At 43.3% G+C, this 15032-nt stretch overlaps 1 protein-coding gene across 1 annotated transcript; it reads right to left on the bottom strand.

Annotated features, from left to right (window-relative positions):
- Positions 1–3435: 3435 nt before the first annotated feature.
- CMTM6 (CKLF like MARVEL transmembrane domain containing 6) lies at positions 3436–14754 on the bottom strand. Its single transcript, XM_040589422.1, has 4 exons — positions 14560–14754; positions 10609–10785; positions 9625–9723; positions 3436–8110 (listed from the first exon to the last, which is right to left on the bottom strand). Exons 1-4 carry the CDS (start codon positions 14680–14682, stop codon positions 7961–7963), a joined length of 549 nt encoding a protein of 182 aa, XP_040445356.1. The 5' UTR covers positions 14683–14754; the 3' UTR covers positions 3436–7960.
- Positions 14755–15032: the final 278 nt, after the last annotated feature.

The raw sequence follows: 15032 nt of genomic DNA, 5'->3' as shown, positions 1-15032 counted from the left end.
CACCACTTTCTTTTATTGAGAGCACTGGGGGTTGTATGAGGTAGAGCGGTGCTGCTGGTGGCTCTCTGTACCCCCACGAGTACAAATCACAGCTCTGGTGGCATTAACGGCTCTTTTTAAATCAGAGTGCTTTGTCCATCTAGCACAGCCTACTGTTATTTCTACATCTGTAAATCACTCTTAACATAAAACTTAATGATCTGCATCCCCCTTTTTCATGAACCCCAGCCAAACAAGAGCACAATGCTGCAGCTGTAGCTACTAAGCTATGGTGGCAGCACAGCACTCCATTAATACCTCATGCTCAGCAGTTTGTGGTGCACGACAGCTGAATAATTATGCCCTTGTTACCCTCAAATAAGAGGCACAATTGCCAGAAACAAGCATTTACAATTAAAAAAAACCAAACCTGTATCAAGTCAAGGACAACATTTTTTCATTCATAAAACAAGCCTTTCTGAACAAGAGGACTATGAGGCAGAAGACAGACTGACATTAATGAGCCAGTTGTTTCTAAGGCTGTAGTGTACCCCCTCAGACAGACCTCCATAGCTGCTTTATCCCAGCTGTTCTGGGAAACCAGTAGGCAGAACTTTAGCCAAAGCTGTCCTCGCTCTGAATTGCACGGATAGGTTTAGTTTAGATTTGAGGGACAGGAATGGGAAGCAGGGCTTTAACAACGCAGGTATCAATAACCAGTGATCTGCAGCCTTTGAAATGGAGCAGACAGGCACAGGAGAGTGAAAACGGGTGGTGTTAACAATAAAAATAGAAGTGGCGAGAGTCTGTCCTCCTTTCTGAGGGGGCCTTGTTGCTCGCACCAGGGTTAAGCTCCATGTCTTTGGTTAGTGGGGTGCAGACACAACAGAACAGTTAACTTGCCTCCTTCCGTACCTACAGCTCAACATTAACAGAGATTTCAGAATCGTGCCGGCACTGATATTTTCGGAAGAGTGACAGCTGGTGCAAAGGAAATAGTTAAAAGGAGGGCTGTGGTGCAGACAGACTTGCATTATTTTGAGCAACATTAAACCATACTCTAAGCAAGGGCAGGGCATACGGTAATAAAAAACTTCTCATGCTTTTGTCTTACAATATTATGCTTTCAGTAAGTCCAAGTGAGGACTGAAAAGAGAATTCTGGCGTACACCCCAGGTTTAGCACTGCAGAATACTACATCCTTTCATGCAGCACGTCTAGCAACAGATACCTGACTGGGTATCTGCTGTCCTGCCTGCACATGAATCATGCTACAGAAGAATGTTCTTATACTGTCACCTCCTTGTGAAGCCCTGACTCTGACCTCGGGGCTTACCAACTTCAAAACAGCCAAGTCTGGTTTATTTTCCCAGTCCTGTTCAAATATTCAGCCAAGAGATAATAGGTCATAAGAAACAAAACTGAATGAGTGATCATGACATGTGGGCTGGTCAAAGCAAGTTTCGCTGGGGTGCCTGGAGAGGACTGGAATTGCAAGAAGCCCTGTCTGGCACGCTTCACATGTTTGCCAACATTTCTGTTTGTGGACCCTGATTTTTTCCCAGCATGTATAATTTGCATTTTTGGATAATAAGCTGCTCTCGTTTAACTTCCCCGGAGTCCAGGAAATGCTCAGGTATTCCCCATTCCCTTGTCCTCTCATCCATGATCCACAGACCTTTCATTGAAAGCCACAGCATAGTACAGACCACAAAAATTTTCAAAGCCATAGTACAGAGTTATAGGTGCAGGTGTAGTCATGCAGCTGAAATGTGAATTTTTAAAAACATCTCTTGACAGGTTACAAAACCAAAAGAGTAAAATGAAGAACCCTTTCAAACTGCTCAGGTAAAATATCTCCTTGAGACAATATCTATCTGATTATATTACGAAAAAGCCTTCAGGCTGTATTTTGAGAAGTAAGCAAATGACTGGATGCAGTATCACTAAACTGCACCCTTCAATTTATAGCCACACTGACAGAAGAGGGCAAGGGGGCTTTAAGTCCACTGAAAATACAGGTGGGAGGCGGGTGAAGCCGTCCAAGACCAAATAATTTCCATCACACGATCATCTTTGCCCTCTTGTGGGCAGACTTCTCTCCTGCAGCTTTCTCAGCAGATGGCTGCGCAGGCTGCACCAACAGAATGCGAAAAACGTCGCTGGCCTTCCGTGTGCTTCCTTTAGCAGGCAAAGCATAGCTATTCTGAATCCAAAAATAAGTCAAAGCCAAAGCCCCGCCAAGCAGTTACCCTTGCTCGGCTCCTGCCCGACAGCACGGAGGCTGTGTGACGAAGCAAAAGCAAGCGGCCGGCCATGCTCCTTGCTGCGAGGAGGAGGAGGCCCACCTGAAAGCAAGGAGCCTTCAACTATGGATGCGCAGACAGCAGCGACCAGGCGGTGCCTTGTGCGCTCACGACAGACGGCTGCACACTGCCAGCCTATGAGATACGCTGCCCTGCTGCACTATTCTGGTAATCTACAGTAAACTAACTTGGATTATGCTACTGAGAAAGGAGTTGCCATCGTTCTAGCAATAACAGGACTTAAACTGTGTGGTCATGCTCCAAATTATTAAACCTTTATTAACCTTTCTTAGGACTTCTGAGTTATTTTCTCATGCTGTGTAAATCCACCACCGATCTACCCTTTTAATACAACATTTTGTCTCAGTCATTTTCTTGCCACTAGTTTTCACATGTAATTAAAAAGCCCTAGAGACCTTTGTTCCTTACGAATCCGTATGGTTACACTCATCTCTGGCAGCTTCATCAGAGACAATTTCTCTTTAACGTTACAATATAAATAAAATACACCACAGCATTCCAACTTCAGTGCCAGCAATGCAGAAAGTGCTATTCTTCTCCTGTTTACAAGACAACCACCAGATAATGAGCAATCTGTAGGATTATGAAACAAAAAAGCAGCCCTGCCAGAAACCATGCAGGTTTATTTCCTTTTCCTCGCCCCCTACCACTGATAATCAGACAGCTGCTCCCCTTCAACCCAGTAACTCGGTCACCTGCATTTTTCTACACCAGAAGAAATTATTTGCTCTTAACACCTTTTGCTAGTTTGTGCTCATTCCTTTAACAAATCTGGCACTTTTATTTTTTCCAGTTCCACTGTAATCGAGACAATAGGAAAGCAGCACTGGAATTGGGCTTGTTACAGTAACTCGTAGACCAAAGTAGGTGTCAAGGCTATTGCAAACTAGTTTGGTTGGACCCGGTAATAAGAGGCAGTACTGACCTTGTCGGACCTTTCTTCCTGGAAACACTTCAGCGAGAATATCCAGCTTTGCAAGGTGGACCCTCTTCCTCAGTAACGGGCAAACACATTGCAAGCTCCTTCCTCCAAACCCCAAACAAAGAATGATGTTATTTCCTATGGTTGGCTCTGGGAGAACTACATAGCGACACCAAATCATAGCAGCAGAAACAAAAACCACTGAAGTTATTTACTACTATTTTATTTAAAAAGTGATTACAAAATATTTTAGAAAGTTCTTAAGACCAAAAAAGCATAATACATTTAAAAAGACCACAGGTTTAGAATGGAAAAATATTTAAGCATTTCAAAATTATTTAAAAGGAAATTCAAGGCAACACTGGCAACAAAACTGTATAAAATTTTTATACAAAACCCTGCTGCACTATCATCCTGATTTAATAATCATTAAAAGTCACTTAAATTCTCAAAGATATTAAAAGTGATATAGTTCTGAACAGCATAAAATTTACTATCTAGAGAACTGCTTATGTTTACAGCAATAGACTAAAAAGATGAATTTCCATCTTAAAAGCACTACCAGCATCTTGATTCATTACAAATTTATATAACCTTTCAAAAATTTCACAAAGATTTCCCTTCAGCGTAGAAAGCTTGGTATTTTTATTGCACAAATCTGAACAAGGATCACCACGATGGCCATTATGCAAAAATGTCTTGTGCAGAGCTCTGAGAATTGTGTGAGATAGCTTAACTGCTTTTTGAAGTTGGAGGGTGCAAAGGTAGGACTGTTACTGCAGCAGACCACAACCCTTCCCTGCTATTTATAAGCACAGAGTGCAAGCAGTAAGGCACAATTTCTTCACATATTTAGAACCCAAAGGACACGGGTAGCATTGTGATTTTAATGTGTGCTAAACACCAAACACAAAAATTAACATTCACAATCTACACAATGCCAGTGCAGTTTTTCAGAGCAGAAACTCACAGTCCAGCCACTTAACAACAAGTCCTCACACGTCCTGGAGAACCCTCTCCACCGATTCTCAAGGCACTGTAACTGTAAACAAAGCCTGAAAGTGGGTGCAGAGCCTTTAAAATATTTTTGGATGGACTCAGCTGGAAAAGACAAAAGCTTTTAATGTGTCTGAGCAGGCTTGCAACACCACTGCCAAGCACTGTGGAAGGGAGAAGACAATCCCCAGATAGGTATACTGGGCCAGCTGCTTCTTTCCACAGGTTTTACTAACAGTTGAGACTGTACAGAGATGGTTACTTTGCAAACAGAAGAAATTTAAAGACGGTTGCTTGTAACAGCACTTCTGCCAGGGCTCCCACCACTCTCCTTAAACCCTAACCCACTTCAGTATAAAGCAGCCACCTTAATGTAAGTAATTTTAATAGCTGGTTTAAATAAAGTTTAAGTAAGCTGGTTTAAAGGCTGATTTCATCAGAAGCAGGCTGGGAAACAAGCAGACCACTTTGCTGACGGAGCACAGGAGGGGTAAGAGACATCCAGCCACACACGCAGAGCTCCTGCAAAACCCGACATTTAATCTAGCTCCAAAACTGTTCTCTGGGATCCGTCAAAAGACAGATACTCAAAGCCTGGATCTGACACCAGAAGCATCAAAGGGGGCATGTCAAGACTGCAGGAGACCAGCCTGCTCAGCCACAGCAGCAAGGAAGCCTCTCCCCCAGCTCGCCTGGGAGGGCAGAAGAGCTAGGAGGTACACACACCTGCCCCTTTCTCTTAGCAAGCTGATGAAGCAGTTAAGGAAATGACCTCACAGAGGCTGAGAGCAACATACACACTAGCAAACCTGCTTCTCAGCTATTTTTAAACAGAACAAAAAGAACACCTCATACTTGTAAGCCTTGCATTAATAGTACCACCATGCAGAAACTGTTAGCCAACAGAGTCTGGAAGCAACAATTAGCGATTGCCTTAAACCTATAACCAGTGCATGACTTGCTTGTAGCTAAATAGGATCTGAAGTGGAACAATATTGTTGTTGTAAAGAAGAGCAGGGCTCTTCCTATTAGTAGGCTCCTGTAACATATGGGAAAACAACTAACAGGTTTCCCAAGAACTACCATTTGTCATTTTCATTAGCTGATGGCAACGTTTGCATCCCTTTCGGTCAGAGATGGGATCTGATCCTCAAATCTATACGTGGATCAGTCAGCCGGTGAGAGAATAACTACCTACTTGGAACGGCTAAAATGAAAACGAAAAAACATGCCAAAATCCCCTCACTCTAACAACCTGAAACATGCCAGGGTTGCCAACATGGATGTAGCGGGAGAATCCATCAAACCATTCTGTAAAGTTTGGTAGCATTTGTTTCAAAAGGCTTAACAGTCAGATCATGGGAGTCAGAAGATCTCAGTCAGAGTAATTTCTGACACCAACTCCTTGTGGCACGCTTTCATAAAAATAACTTGCTCTGTATTTCAGTTTCTCTCCAAAGTATCAGCAGTAAATATCACAGATAGGCCAAGGTAGAGAGATGACTTTCCAGATCCCTTTCGGTACCAGTATCTTCAGTTCAGGAATGGACACCAATAACAAAGCACTTAGGTGGGGAAATACCTACAGAAAAAGCAACCAAACCCCAGAACTCTATTCACATATGTTCAAGTGAGAAAAATTACCTCAAGATAAAAGCCCTGTCACGGTGCTGCATTGCTTAATAGATAGCAGCAGCAGCGTTACGCTGTATTTACAGCTTTTAATTATAGGTCAAGATTTAGAAACTACAGACATTTTGATGTGAAAAAAAATTTAGTAGAATCCTGAGCAATAAAAACCAAACAACAACCAACCCACCCTTAGAATGTTAAATCGCAGATATGGAGACAATCCTTGAAGTAAGACCCTACAAATCACAGCAGGGTTGCTCCTCATTCAGGTAAGTGTTGTATCACCAGTAACACTGCCTGTAAACAAAATGACTGTAATCTAGCCCGTTTTCAGACACAGCTACAGCAAGCTCTGTACACCTAGACTGAGATCAGGTTTTAGTGCAAATGGACACTAATAAATACAAAGGGAAAAAAGCCAGTCCAAAGAGCCTTTCTGCTTCACAAAGCAGGAAATTCTATAAAGGAAACTATGTCTCTTAATGCATGGCTCTGAAAACAAGCTACAGCTTAAACATGATGCTTCCCAACACCTGTCAAAATTTTACATCCTCCAAGCAAAGTGTAGTGTTACAGTTAAGCCCAGACCTTAGAGAGAGAAGATCAAACTCATGTTCATCAGAAATTGGCAGCACTGGAAAAAAACCTCTGACCTTATTTTACAGTCCTTTGTCTTACAACAGCTTCCTCATCCTTTTCCAATTACAGCCTGCTCAGCCAATTTCTGGAGGGCTTAGTCTCAGTGCTGCCACAATAGGTTACAGGACAATACATCTGACAGACTAGGGTATTGATGAAAAGGAGTTAATGCCTGGAAGACACAGCAAATGTCACGAGTACTCAGACTAGAATTGTTTTTGCATAATCGGCTGCTTCTCATTTGTTTTGGTATTTTGGAACATCTGGCTTACAGCAATTTGCTCTACTTTTGAAGGCGTTCCTCTTAAGCAAGGTCTAGCAGTCTTGCTTCTAGCTCAGGCATCTGAAAAATGCCTTTTCACCGCTTAATTTCTTTTACAGCCATCAACATCTGGTCTGATACGTCCATCACTTGTGTGATACGTGTTGCATCAGTAGTATTTCTTGCAGTCCTACAGCCTGTCACTTTTAAGCCAAATCAAGGGTAGAAGTGCTTATTTACCTGTTTACCCACTAAGATAGTCAGCAGCAAGAAATCTTAAGCTCGTGCCATATTTATAAACAGAAATGTTGGGGTCCATAACCATTCTGGCAAAACTTACCATTATCTATGCATAAACAAGCTGCATGTGGTATGAACCTTGCAAGTAATATTCACCAGAATAGTACCAACATGCTGTAACATTTTTCCCATTGACGTTCAGATTGCTGCTTTTGGGGTTGCTTCATGAAAATATTTATTCTTCATCTTTTTTCTCTCACAGCTGGCTTTTCAAGTTTCTTCCTGCAACTTTTATAGCTTTCAAAACAATCTGAAAGAAGATTCTGGCATACAAGTCCAAACTTTGACAATCATGGGGTGCAAAACTGTCTCCTTAATATACCATTACATTACCCTCCCCATAAAACCCCTGCACTCACTATTCCATTAAGCTGATCTCCAGAGACAGAACTGAGACATATGAATAGTGAAAAAAACCCAAAACCCCTTGCATGAGGATAAGCGTTTCTGTAAGGCTCCAGTTAGGTATCCCTTTTACATTCACAGTTTGACTGGCAAGTACAAAAATGAATCCTGCAGTACTGATTTATAACTCCTAACAGAAGTATTTGGTCCATTTATACAGAAAGTATCTTCAGGGTATAGCTCAGAATTTATGCATCACACATTAACCTTTAGTATCAACTGTCAAAATCAAATTGCCACGCTTGTCCTTGTGTTATTCTACTTAGACACCACTTGTTTAGTGTATGTCACCTGGAGAGGCGGCAGGACCAGTTAATAAGCAGGTCCAGTTACCTCAGAACATGATGCTCAAGATGCCATTACTTGACCTAAGGATCCGTAAAAAATTGTGATGAGCAATGCATACAAAATTAGAAGGAGAGACAGAAGGTGTTACCTACAGTGCACTGAAAGTTCATTTTAGTTTGCTCCATTCAAAAGAAAAAAAATTCTAAAAAGTTAGCTTTGTTTATTCAATGGCTGATTTTCTGTGGCACTCTGAGTGTTGCCAGGATTTTCAGAGCTTCCACTGGCGGTTTTTTTCTGTCTGTGAAAATGCTCTATAACCATTTCAGCTAAAAATGCAGCACTTGCAAGAAATCCAAACACCTGTGAAAGTGAAAGGAATGTATGATTTTAAAATGTACAAATATTAACAGTATGCTAACATTGTTTAGAGAGATTTGCTGGACTATTTATGTATGTTAACGCTTACATATTGAGATTACAGTCCTACTTAAATCAATAGTTCCCTTTACATTAGAAACAGATCAGAAATCATAATTCTAGCACAAGTAATGCAAAAGTTTTTACAGTTTTCATTCCTTAATCAAGTGTGAACCTTATGTGTTCCAAGCAGCCCTTAACAGTAGAAGTATATTAATTTTATTGCAGAAATTAATTATTAAAGAAGCATGGCACTGGTGGTATAGCCGAGTATTTATCCGAGAGATGGCTGCTGATTAAAGGAAGTAAGTGAAGAAGAATAACACATGGAAGGTGAAGGGAGAGAAGATCTGCAGAGCCTAAGCAAGTCCTTACTGTGTCAGCAAGGGGGGGTGGAAGGACATTTTGTTAAACACATTTCATTATTAGTCATGGCAAGACAGTGGTAAGGAGAAGGGGGTTTTTTAGCAGCTCTTTTCACACAAGGAAATAAACACATGCATTATTCTAACTTCTACCTAAATTTTACATGACTGGTTTGCCCCAAAGCAATTTGACACTAGTAAGTCTTAAATCACAACAGTTGCTGTTTTTCCAGCTCCAGGAAAAAACCCGAAAGACTTTATACTCAGACTATTAGGTCTGAATATATCAGCATCACAGAAGATGACTACACAAAAGTGTGTATCTGTAATAGCTCACGCCGCCTGTGGAACAGAATTATTTTGTGTCTTTTCTGACTCATTTTTTCCTCAATCGAGAATAAAAATCAAAATTTGATCTTTCAAACTAATATATTCAGCATTCAAATGTTATTCAAAAGAAGTGCCAAACGAGTGAAGAATTATCACATCCACAGCATCCCAAAGCCTCTTCAGCACCTTACCCTGCCTCTTCAGTGTTCCCTGGGTGATGGATGCCCTGTTGCTCTTCCAACTAATTCTGTCACTGAGGAAACCGCTCCTCTTACTGCAGCCTTTGCAAGTCAGCTTTCTCCACATATGCTTTGTAATGTCTGGCAAAAGACATGGTTTCTTGCTGACTTTGTGAGGGGGTGGTATTATGAAAGGACAATTGAGGAAAGAAATAGGCATTTCAGACATAAGGTATCGGAGAACTAGGGAAGCTGTGAGAGACGGCAACGTCGCAACAGTGACAGATGACAGGGAAAAATACAGAGCCAAGGGAGTGAAGTCTGAGGACCCCAGAAGCAAGCTGCAAATGCTCGCGAGCTGGAAGTGCGCGCAGAGCTTTCCAGCAATCCTGAGGAATGCCTGCTCTTTGGGTTTCCTACAGTAAGTTTCTGCAAGGTCTGAAATAGCTAATTCCTCCTAAAACGCTGCAATGCACTGAGTTCTATTCCCTGCCCAGTTTCTTCCCTGCAAGTTGAGTTTAAAGAGAGGAGAAATTAACATACAAAATAAATACAAAATAAATCATGCAATTTTAAAACTTACACATGCGACTTTTTCAACAGCAGACCCAGAGCTGGTTGCAGCAAGCACTATTGATGCTAACAAAAAACAGAAACCTATGGCTGGCATGGCCCACAAATTCTGCAAATACAAAAAAGTGAATGTTACAGAATTGTAGATATGCTACCTGAAAAAGAACAAGTATGACAACAGCAGCTGAGTTAATCTGCCAGTGAATTTATGCTTTGAAACTCTGATGCTAATGGAAGCTTCAGGAAATATATTTCACAACTGCATTCCAAACAACACTCAACTTTGTCAACTATTTAAAAGAGTCTGCATTACATACTTCCCTGGTTTTGTCTTCTTTAAATATTTCATTCATTTCACCCAACTTTTTTCACTATCAAATTCAAGCTCAGGTCAACCACGCTAACGTTATTCCCTATGTAAAGCATCTGGAAAATCAGAAACCTGTAACTAAATGTGCTTATGCAAATCTCTTACTACACTCCCTTATCTGTACCTTCATGTAAAAAACTTGCTGTTTGCACTGAAGACAAATAGGAAGGGAAACTAAGACAGTAGAATATTCTTACTGACTTTACAGGGCAACTTTGTGCTACTCCTGGATCTTCTGAAATATAAAAGCATGAACTGTAACGAGTGTATTACCAAAAAGGAGGTAGGCTACACCCAGTAGGAAAAGATAGCTTAATCAGGCAAGTTACAAGTATCATGCCGGCAGTAAACTGCGTTCCATATAGGTAATATATGCAATGACTACGCAGTAGTATTAGTCTGCGTGAAGGACTTTCACACAAGTCCTAAAATCCTGCAGGTAACCAAATGACAATTTTGGAAAAGTTGGCAATATAAAAGGGACTCTCAAAGCTGACTCATTTTTAAACTATAATCTACCCTTTAAATAAAGAAGAAAAGGTGATTCATTCTGCACAGCGTTTTTACTCCACAGTAGTCTTTAAGCACTTATGAGAAAAGGTTTAAAAAAAAAAAAATCCTTACCCCTCTCCGTACTTTATCTTCCCCAAGTGTTTCATATATATTAGTGCAATACACACACAGGATCACGAGGCTCAAAAGAAAGGCACTGCAGCTTATGAATTCAAAGAAGTAAAGTCCACCACACATGATGCAATTCTGCACAATTTCTTCAAAAATAACAGCCAGAAGAGAGAGAATCTGCAAAGAAATAACATGCTTGAGTTGGATCAGTCTCTAGTATCTTCAGGAAACAGCCATGCCTGATAGGAACATTAATAAAGACAGCTGTAGCAAAAATCTTCAATCTACAAAGAACTTGGTAAAATTCTACACTGTTTTCTTACAGGCAGAAATAATTATATAGTGACACAGTTTACACTTGCTGTTAAAGTTCATCAATAAACTACGCTTAGGTAAGCTGAGCACTCACCGCCAAATACAGGCTTCTTGATTAGACAGACAAGATTCCCAGTTTGTGGTTTTGTGCACTTGCCAGTTGGAAGCAGACGAAGCAGGCAGCGTGGAGACACATACTGCTCAGAGCAAGCAAAAATGCTATTGCTTACTGCTTACAATTGCACTTAATTTTAAATGAGTTTGGGTTCAGGGTAGAGGGGGAAACTGGATGGCATTGACACAGTCGGCTCCCTCCCTGAAAATTTACAGCTGACGTTACCTCCTTCAACAAAGCTTCAGAGAAAGTGGATATAGCTAATGCCTCAAGTGCTTATGACCCGGTAACAACAGGAGCTCAGCTGTACTTGTAGGAACCAAAATGTTAACCTATGTTTAAGCCATGTTGGACAGCGTTTAATCTATGCAGAAGCTTATGTTCACCTTCTGCTACAGTATATTTTGAGGAACGAACATGAATTAATTCCTGTACAGTCACCATACATCTACTGCTGGACTTACCACTGTTATATTGTACAAAAAAGAATATTGCTTTATTTATACATTTTCTCATTTTGGCCACTTCTTGATAGTTTCCTTCATCCCTTAAAATTGACACAGCATTATAGACCCTTGTAGTAAGGAGTTCACCAAATTAAAACAAAACCATTGTAGGAATCAGACTCCATCATAAAATGAAGACTGATGTAAGGATTATGATCATATTTTTGGTAAGAGTATATGGGCAATAATGAGGCTGACAGTTCTTCTTTAAAAAAAATTAGTTTAAAAAAACCCTATAAAATTGAGAATTGCTCTTGGAAAATAACCATCAGCCTCAGGTTTCAGTTTTCTGACACTAAAACTAAGAACAACAATTTAGCATGTGGGAACTGTAAATTCCCCCCACTAAGCCAGACCTCAGAAGGGCACTTCCAAGCATCATATTTTGAAAACGCTGCAATCATATAAAGTAAACAGGATCTCAGAAAGGGAAAGAACCCGAGCTGGGAAACACAGTATCACTATCAGGCCTCCACATACTTCCCTTCTCTCCCACAGCAGCTGGCAAGGCAAACTTCTCAGCAGCCTTCGAACCTAAAATTGTGACTACAATGGCTGTCCAAAGGAATGTTTTGAACTCTGAACTTCCAATTTTCAAGTATTTTTTGGCATTTCAAAAGATTCGCCTACAGCTGCATCCAATGACTTTCAATTTTGCATTTTTCACAAGGTCAGCTAAAGCGTCTGTTTTCATGCAGTGTTCTAGCTCTCTTCTATCAGCACTGAAAACTGAATGCCATCACTTTCACCTGGGCTGAAACAGAACAGAAAAGAAACCTGCCCTGAAAAGAATTTATAAGCCCAGATAACCATAGTATGATCTAAGTAACTGAAAAAAACCCCTGAGTATACAAAGGAGCAGAAAGAAATCCCACTCAAAGAGTAGCTATAAAGGGTTCAGTATCAAGTAAATGAAATTTACCAAGTGGAATCCTATGTGGGACTCGTCCAAGTCAATATTCAATTTTATCTAGTTTTTTCTGGTATTAGTCAGAAGATTATTATCTCTATTATTCATCTGCATTTTAGTAACACCCCGCTATTAGATACAGTATAAATACATGAGTCACTTTAAACAAGCCAGGAGACTCCACATTTTGTTCAGTTTCCCAAGAATTGTTCTGCCAGAGATCCCACTTCATCCATCAGTGTTAGTCCTGGGATAAGTGCAGACCTCTACAGGCTTATATGAAACAGCCAAAGCTCCTTCTGTTTTGTTGAAGAATAGGTACAGGCCATAAACTTCTAATTCTTTAGGAGCATATCAAGCAGCTGTCCATCCTATTTAGGATAATCATAATTTTCCTTCCCTACCTGGAAAGCTTTTAAAATAATGCTTCTGTTCAGGTAAGTAGTTTAAGACTTTGGTACACCATTAAATTTGCATATGAAAAAGCTTATTTTAGTCAGTGAACCTGCTTACATAAACCATCTGCTTGTCTGGGAGCAACAGCCAGCAGATCTTACTTTATTGATCTCCAGTAGATGAAATAAAAGTTTATGTCCTGTTATATTTATTTATTTACTTACTTACTTAATTATTTATTTATACACTGTTAGAAAACATATTTTTTGGCAGCATTACTATTACCTTTGCCAGCACTCAAGAATCTTGCATTTTTGGTTAAGGGTCCTGACTGTGTGCAAGGCCAAGTTTAAAACCCAAATGTTCTCTTTTCTGCAATGCTGAACTCATGAGAAAGGGTTGGAAATCACCTACAATCCCCGTGAACATGAGACATCTGACTAAAAAGCCACTTTGTTGGCTGAAAAAATGTACCCTGACAGATATTTACAGTCAGCTGCCCTTTCCCAGTGTCTGTTTCACTACCTCCCTGCCAGTACTTACATGATGCTCCTCGTGTCCCTATCAGCAGTCCCACAGGCACATTTCGGAAAAGCCCACCACTGAGTACAGAGCAAACAAGCCTGAACCATGTGCCCAGCTGCTGAATGTGTTCAGGAGTAACGTTACAGACAGCAAAAAGCAAGCAGAATATAAGCCTTTTATCTCCTGGTGGGCACAGGACTGTCCAACATAAAGCGATGCAATGTGACGTCTCGTGCAATGGGCCACCACCAACACCGCATGTTTCTGGCGCAATTTTCTAACATGAATGACAGGAGAAACGAGCCTGATTTCGGCACAGACAGTGCGGCGTGACCACCTTACAGATGGGCCACAGGAGAGGCAGGTCCAGAGCCCTTCCCTGTTCTCCTGCCTCTACCCTGAGGCTCAGCCAAAGGCTGCTACCTCCCGCTTTCATCCACCGTGGCCCTCAGAAGAAAACAGGAAGCTTTCCGTGAGGTTTCCCTCTGATTTACAACCCCAACGCCAGCAGGCTGCTAATCCAGGCTGGGTGCCTCGGTGGCACGATGCACACGGTCGTCGGATGCCAGCACCTGCTCTGGTAGCTGCCACGTGAAAAAGGCACAAGCCTGTTACTTCCCCACCATAAAATGGTCTGAACCTGTAGAGACGACGGCGTTACAAGACACCGTGTGTGTCTGCCTTCCACCGGAGTTACAAGCCCGAGCAGTTCCGTGCCCGACAGCCAGGCTGGGCCGGGCTCCCCGCGGCCCGAGGAGCTCCCCTCACGGCTGCGGCCGCCGCGCCCCCCGCCCGCGCTCTGCCAGGCAGCAGTTCAATTTGTAAGCGGCGGCGGCGGCGGGGCTCTAACGCCGGCGGTCACCTTCACACGCCCGTTTCCACACCGACGCTGCGCTTCTGACAAGCGGGGACACCTGTAAAGCCGGCGGGCGGCTGTCGCTGGACGCGCGGCCTCTCCCGCCCCCTCGGGGCCGCCGCTCTGCCCGGGGGTGCTGGCTCCGCGCACGGCCCGCCCCGGCCCCGGCGGCGGGGGGACACGGCCCCGGCCTGCGGGGAGCCACGGCCCCGGCCCCGGCGGCGGGGGGCCACGGCCTGTGGGGGCCTGCGGAGGCGGGCGGGCGGTCAGTCGGCAACGGCCGCCCCGGCCGCGCTCCCCGCCGCGCTGAGGAGAGGAGAGCACTCACCGCCTGCAGCGCTTTGGTCGGCAGCCGCCATCCCCGCAGGTGCTGCAGGCTGCAGCTGAAGGGGCAGCAGGACGGCTTGGTCTGCGGCTCGGTGGTCGCGTTGTAGACGGCACCGTTCTCCATGGCCGCGCCAGCTGCCCGCAGCGGGAAAGCGAAAGCAAAAGGGCGGCGGCGGGAAAGGGAAGGGGAAGGGAGGGGAGGGGAGGGCGGCGGCCCCGCCGGGACCGAGGCGCTTCCTGCGGCGAGCGCCAGCCCCCCGGCGGCGGGGCGGGGGAGCTGAGGGGCGGCGGGGCCGCCTCAGCCCCGGGGCCGGCCTCGGCGCCGTGAGGGCCGCGCGTTCAGCAGGGTTTACAAGGGAATTCGCTTTCCCGTCGTCACGCGAGGTTATGACATCAGAAGGGTTTTTAAGGCAAAGCTTCCGTGCCCTGCTGTCGGTGAGGGAAAAGACGAGCGCCCCGGGCCCCGCTGCCGTG

Source organism: Falco naumanni, chromosome 4, assembly GCF_017639655.2.
Source record: "Falco naumanni isolate bFalNau1 chromosome 4, bFalNau1.pat, whole genome shotgun sequence".
Taxonomy (NCBI): domain Eukaryota; kingdom Metazoa; phylum Chordata; class Aves; order Falconiformes; family Falconidae; genus Falco; species Falco naumanni.
Note: the sequence above shows the minus strand (reverse complement) of the source record. Positions and strands in the feature narration are given on the sequence as shown.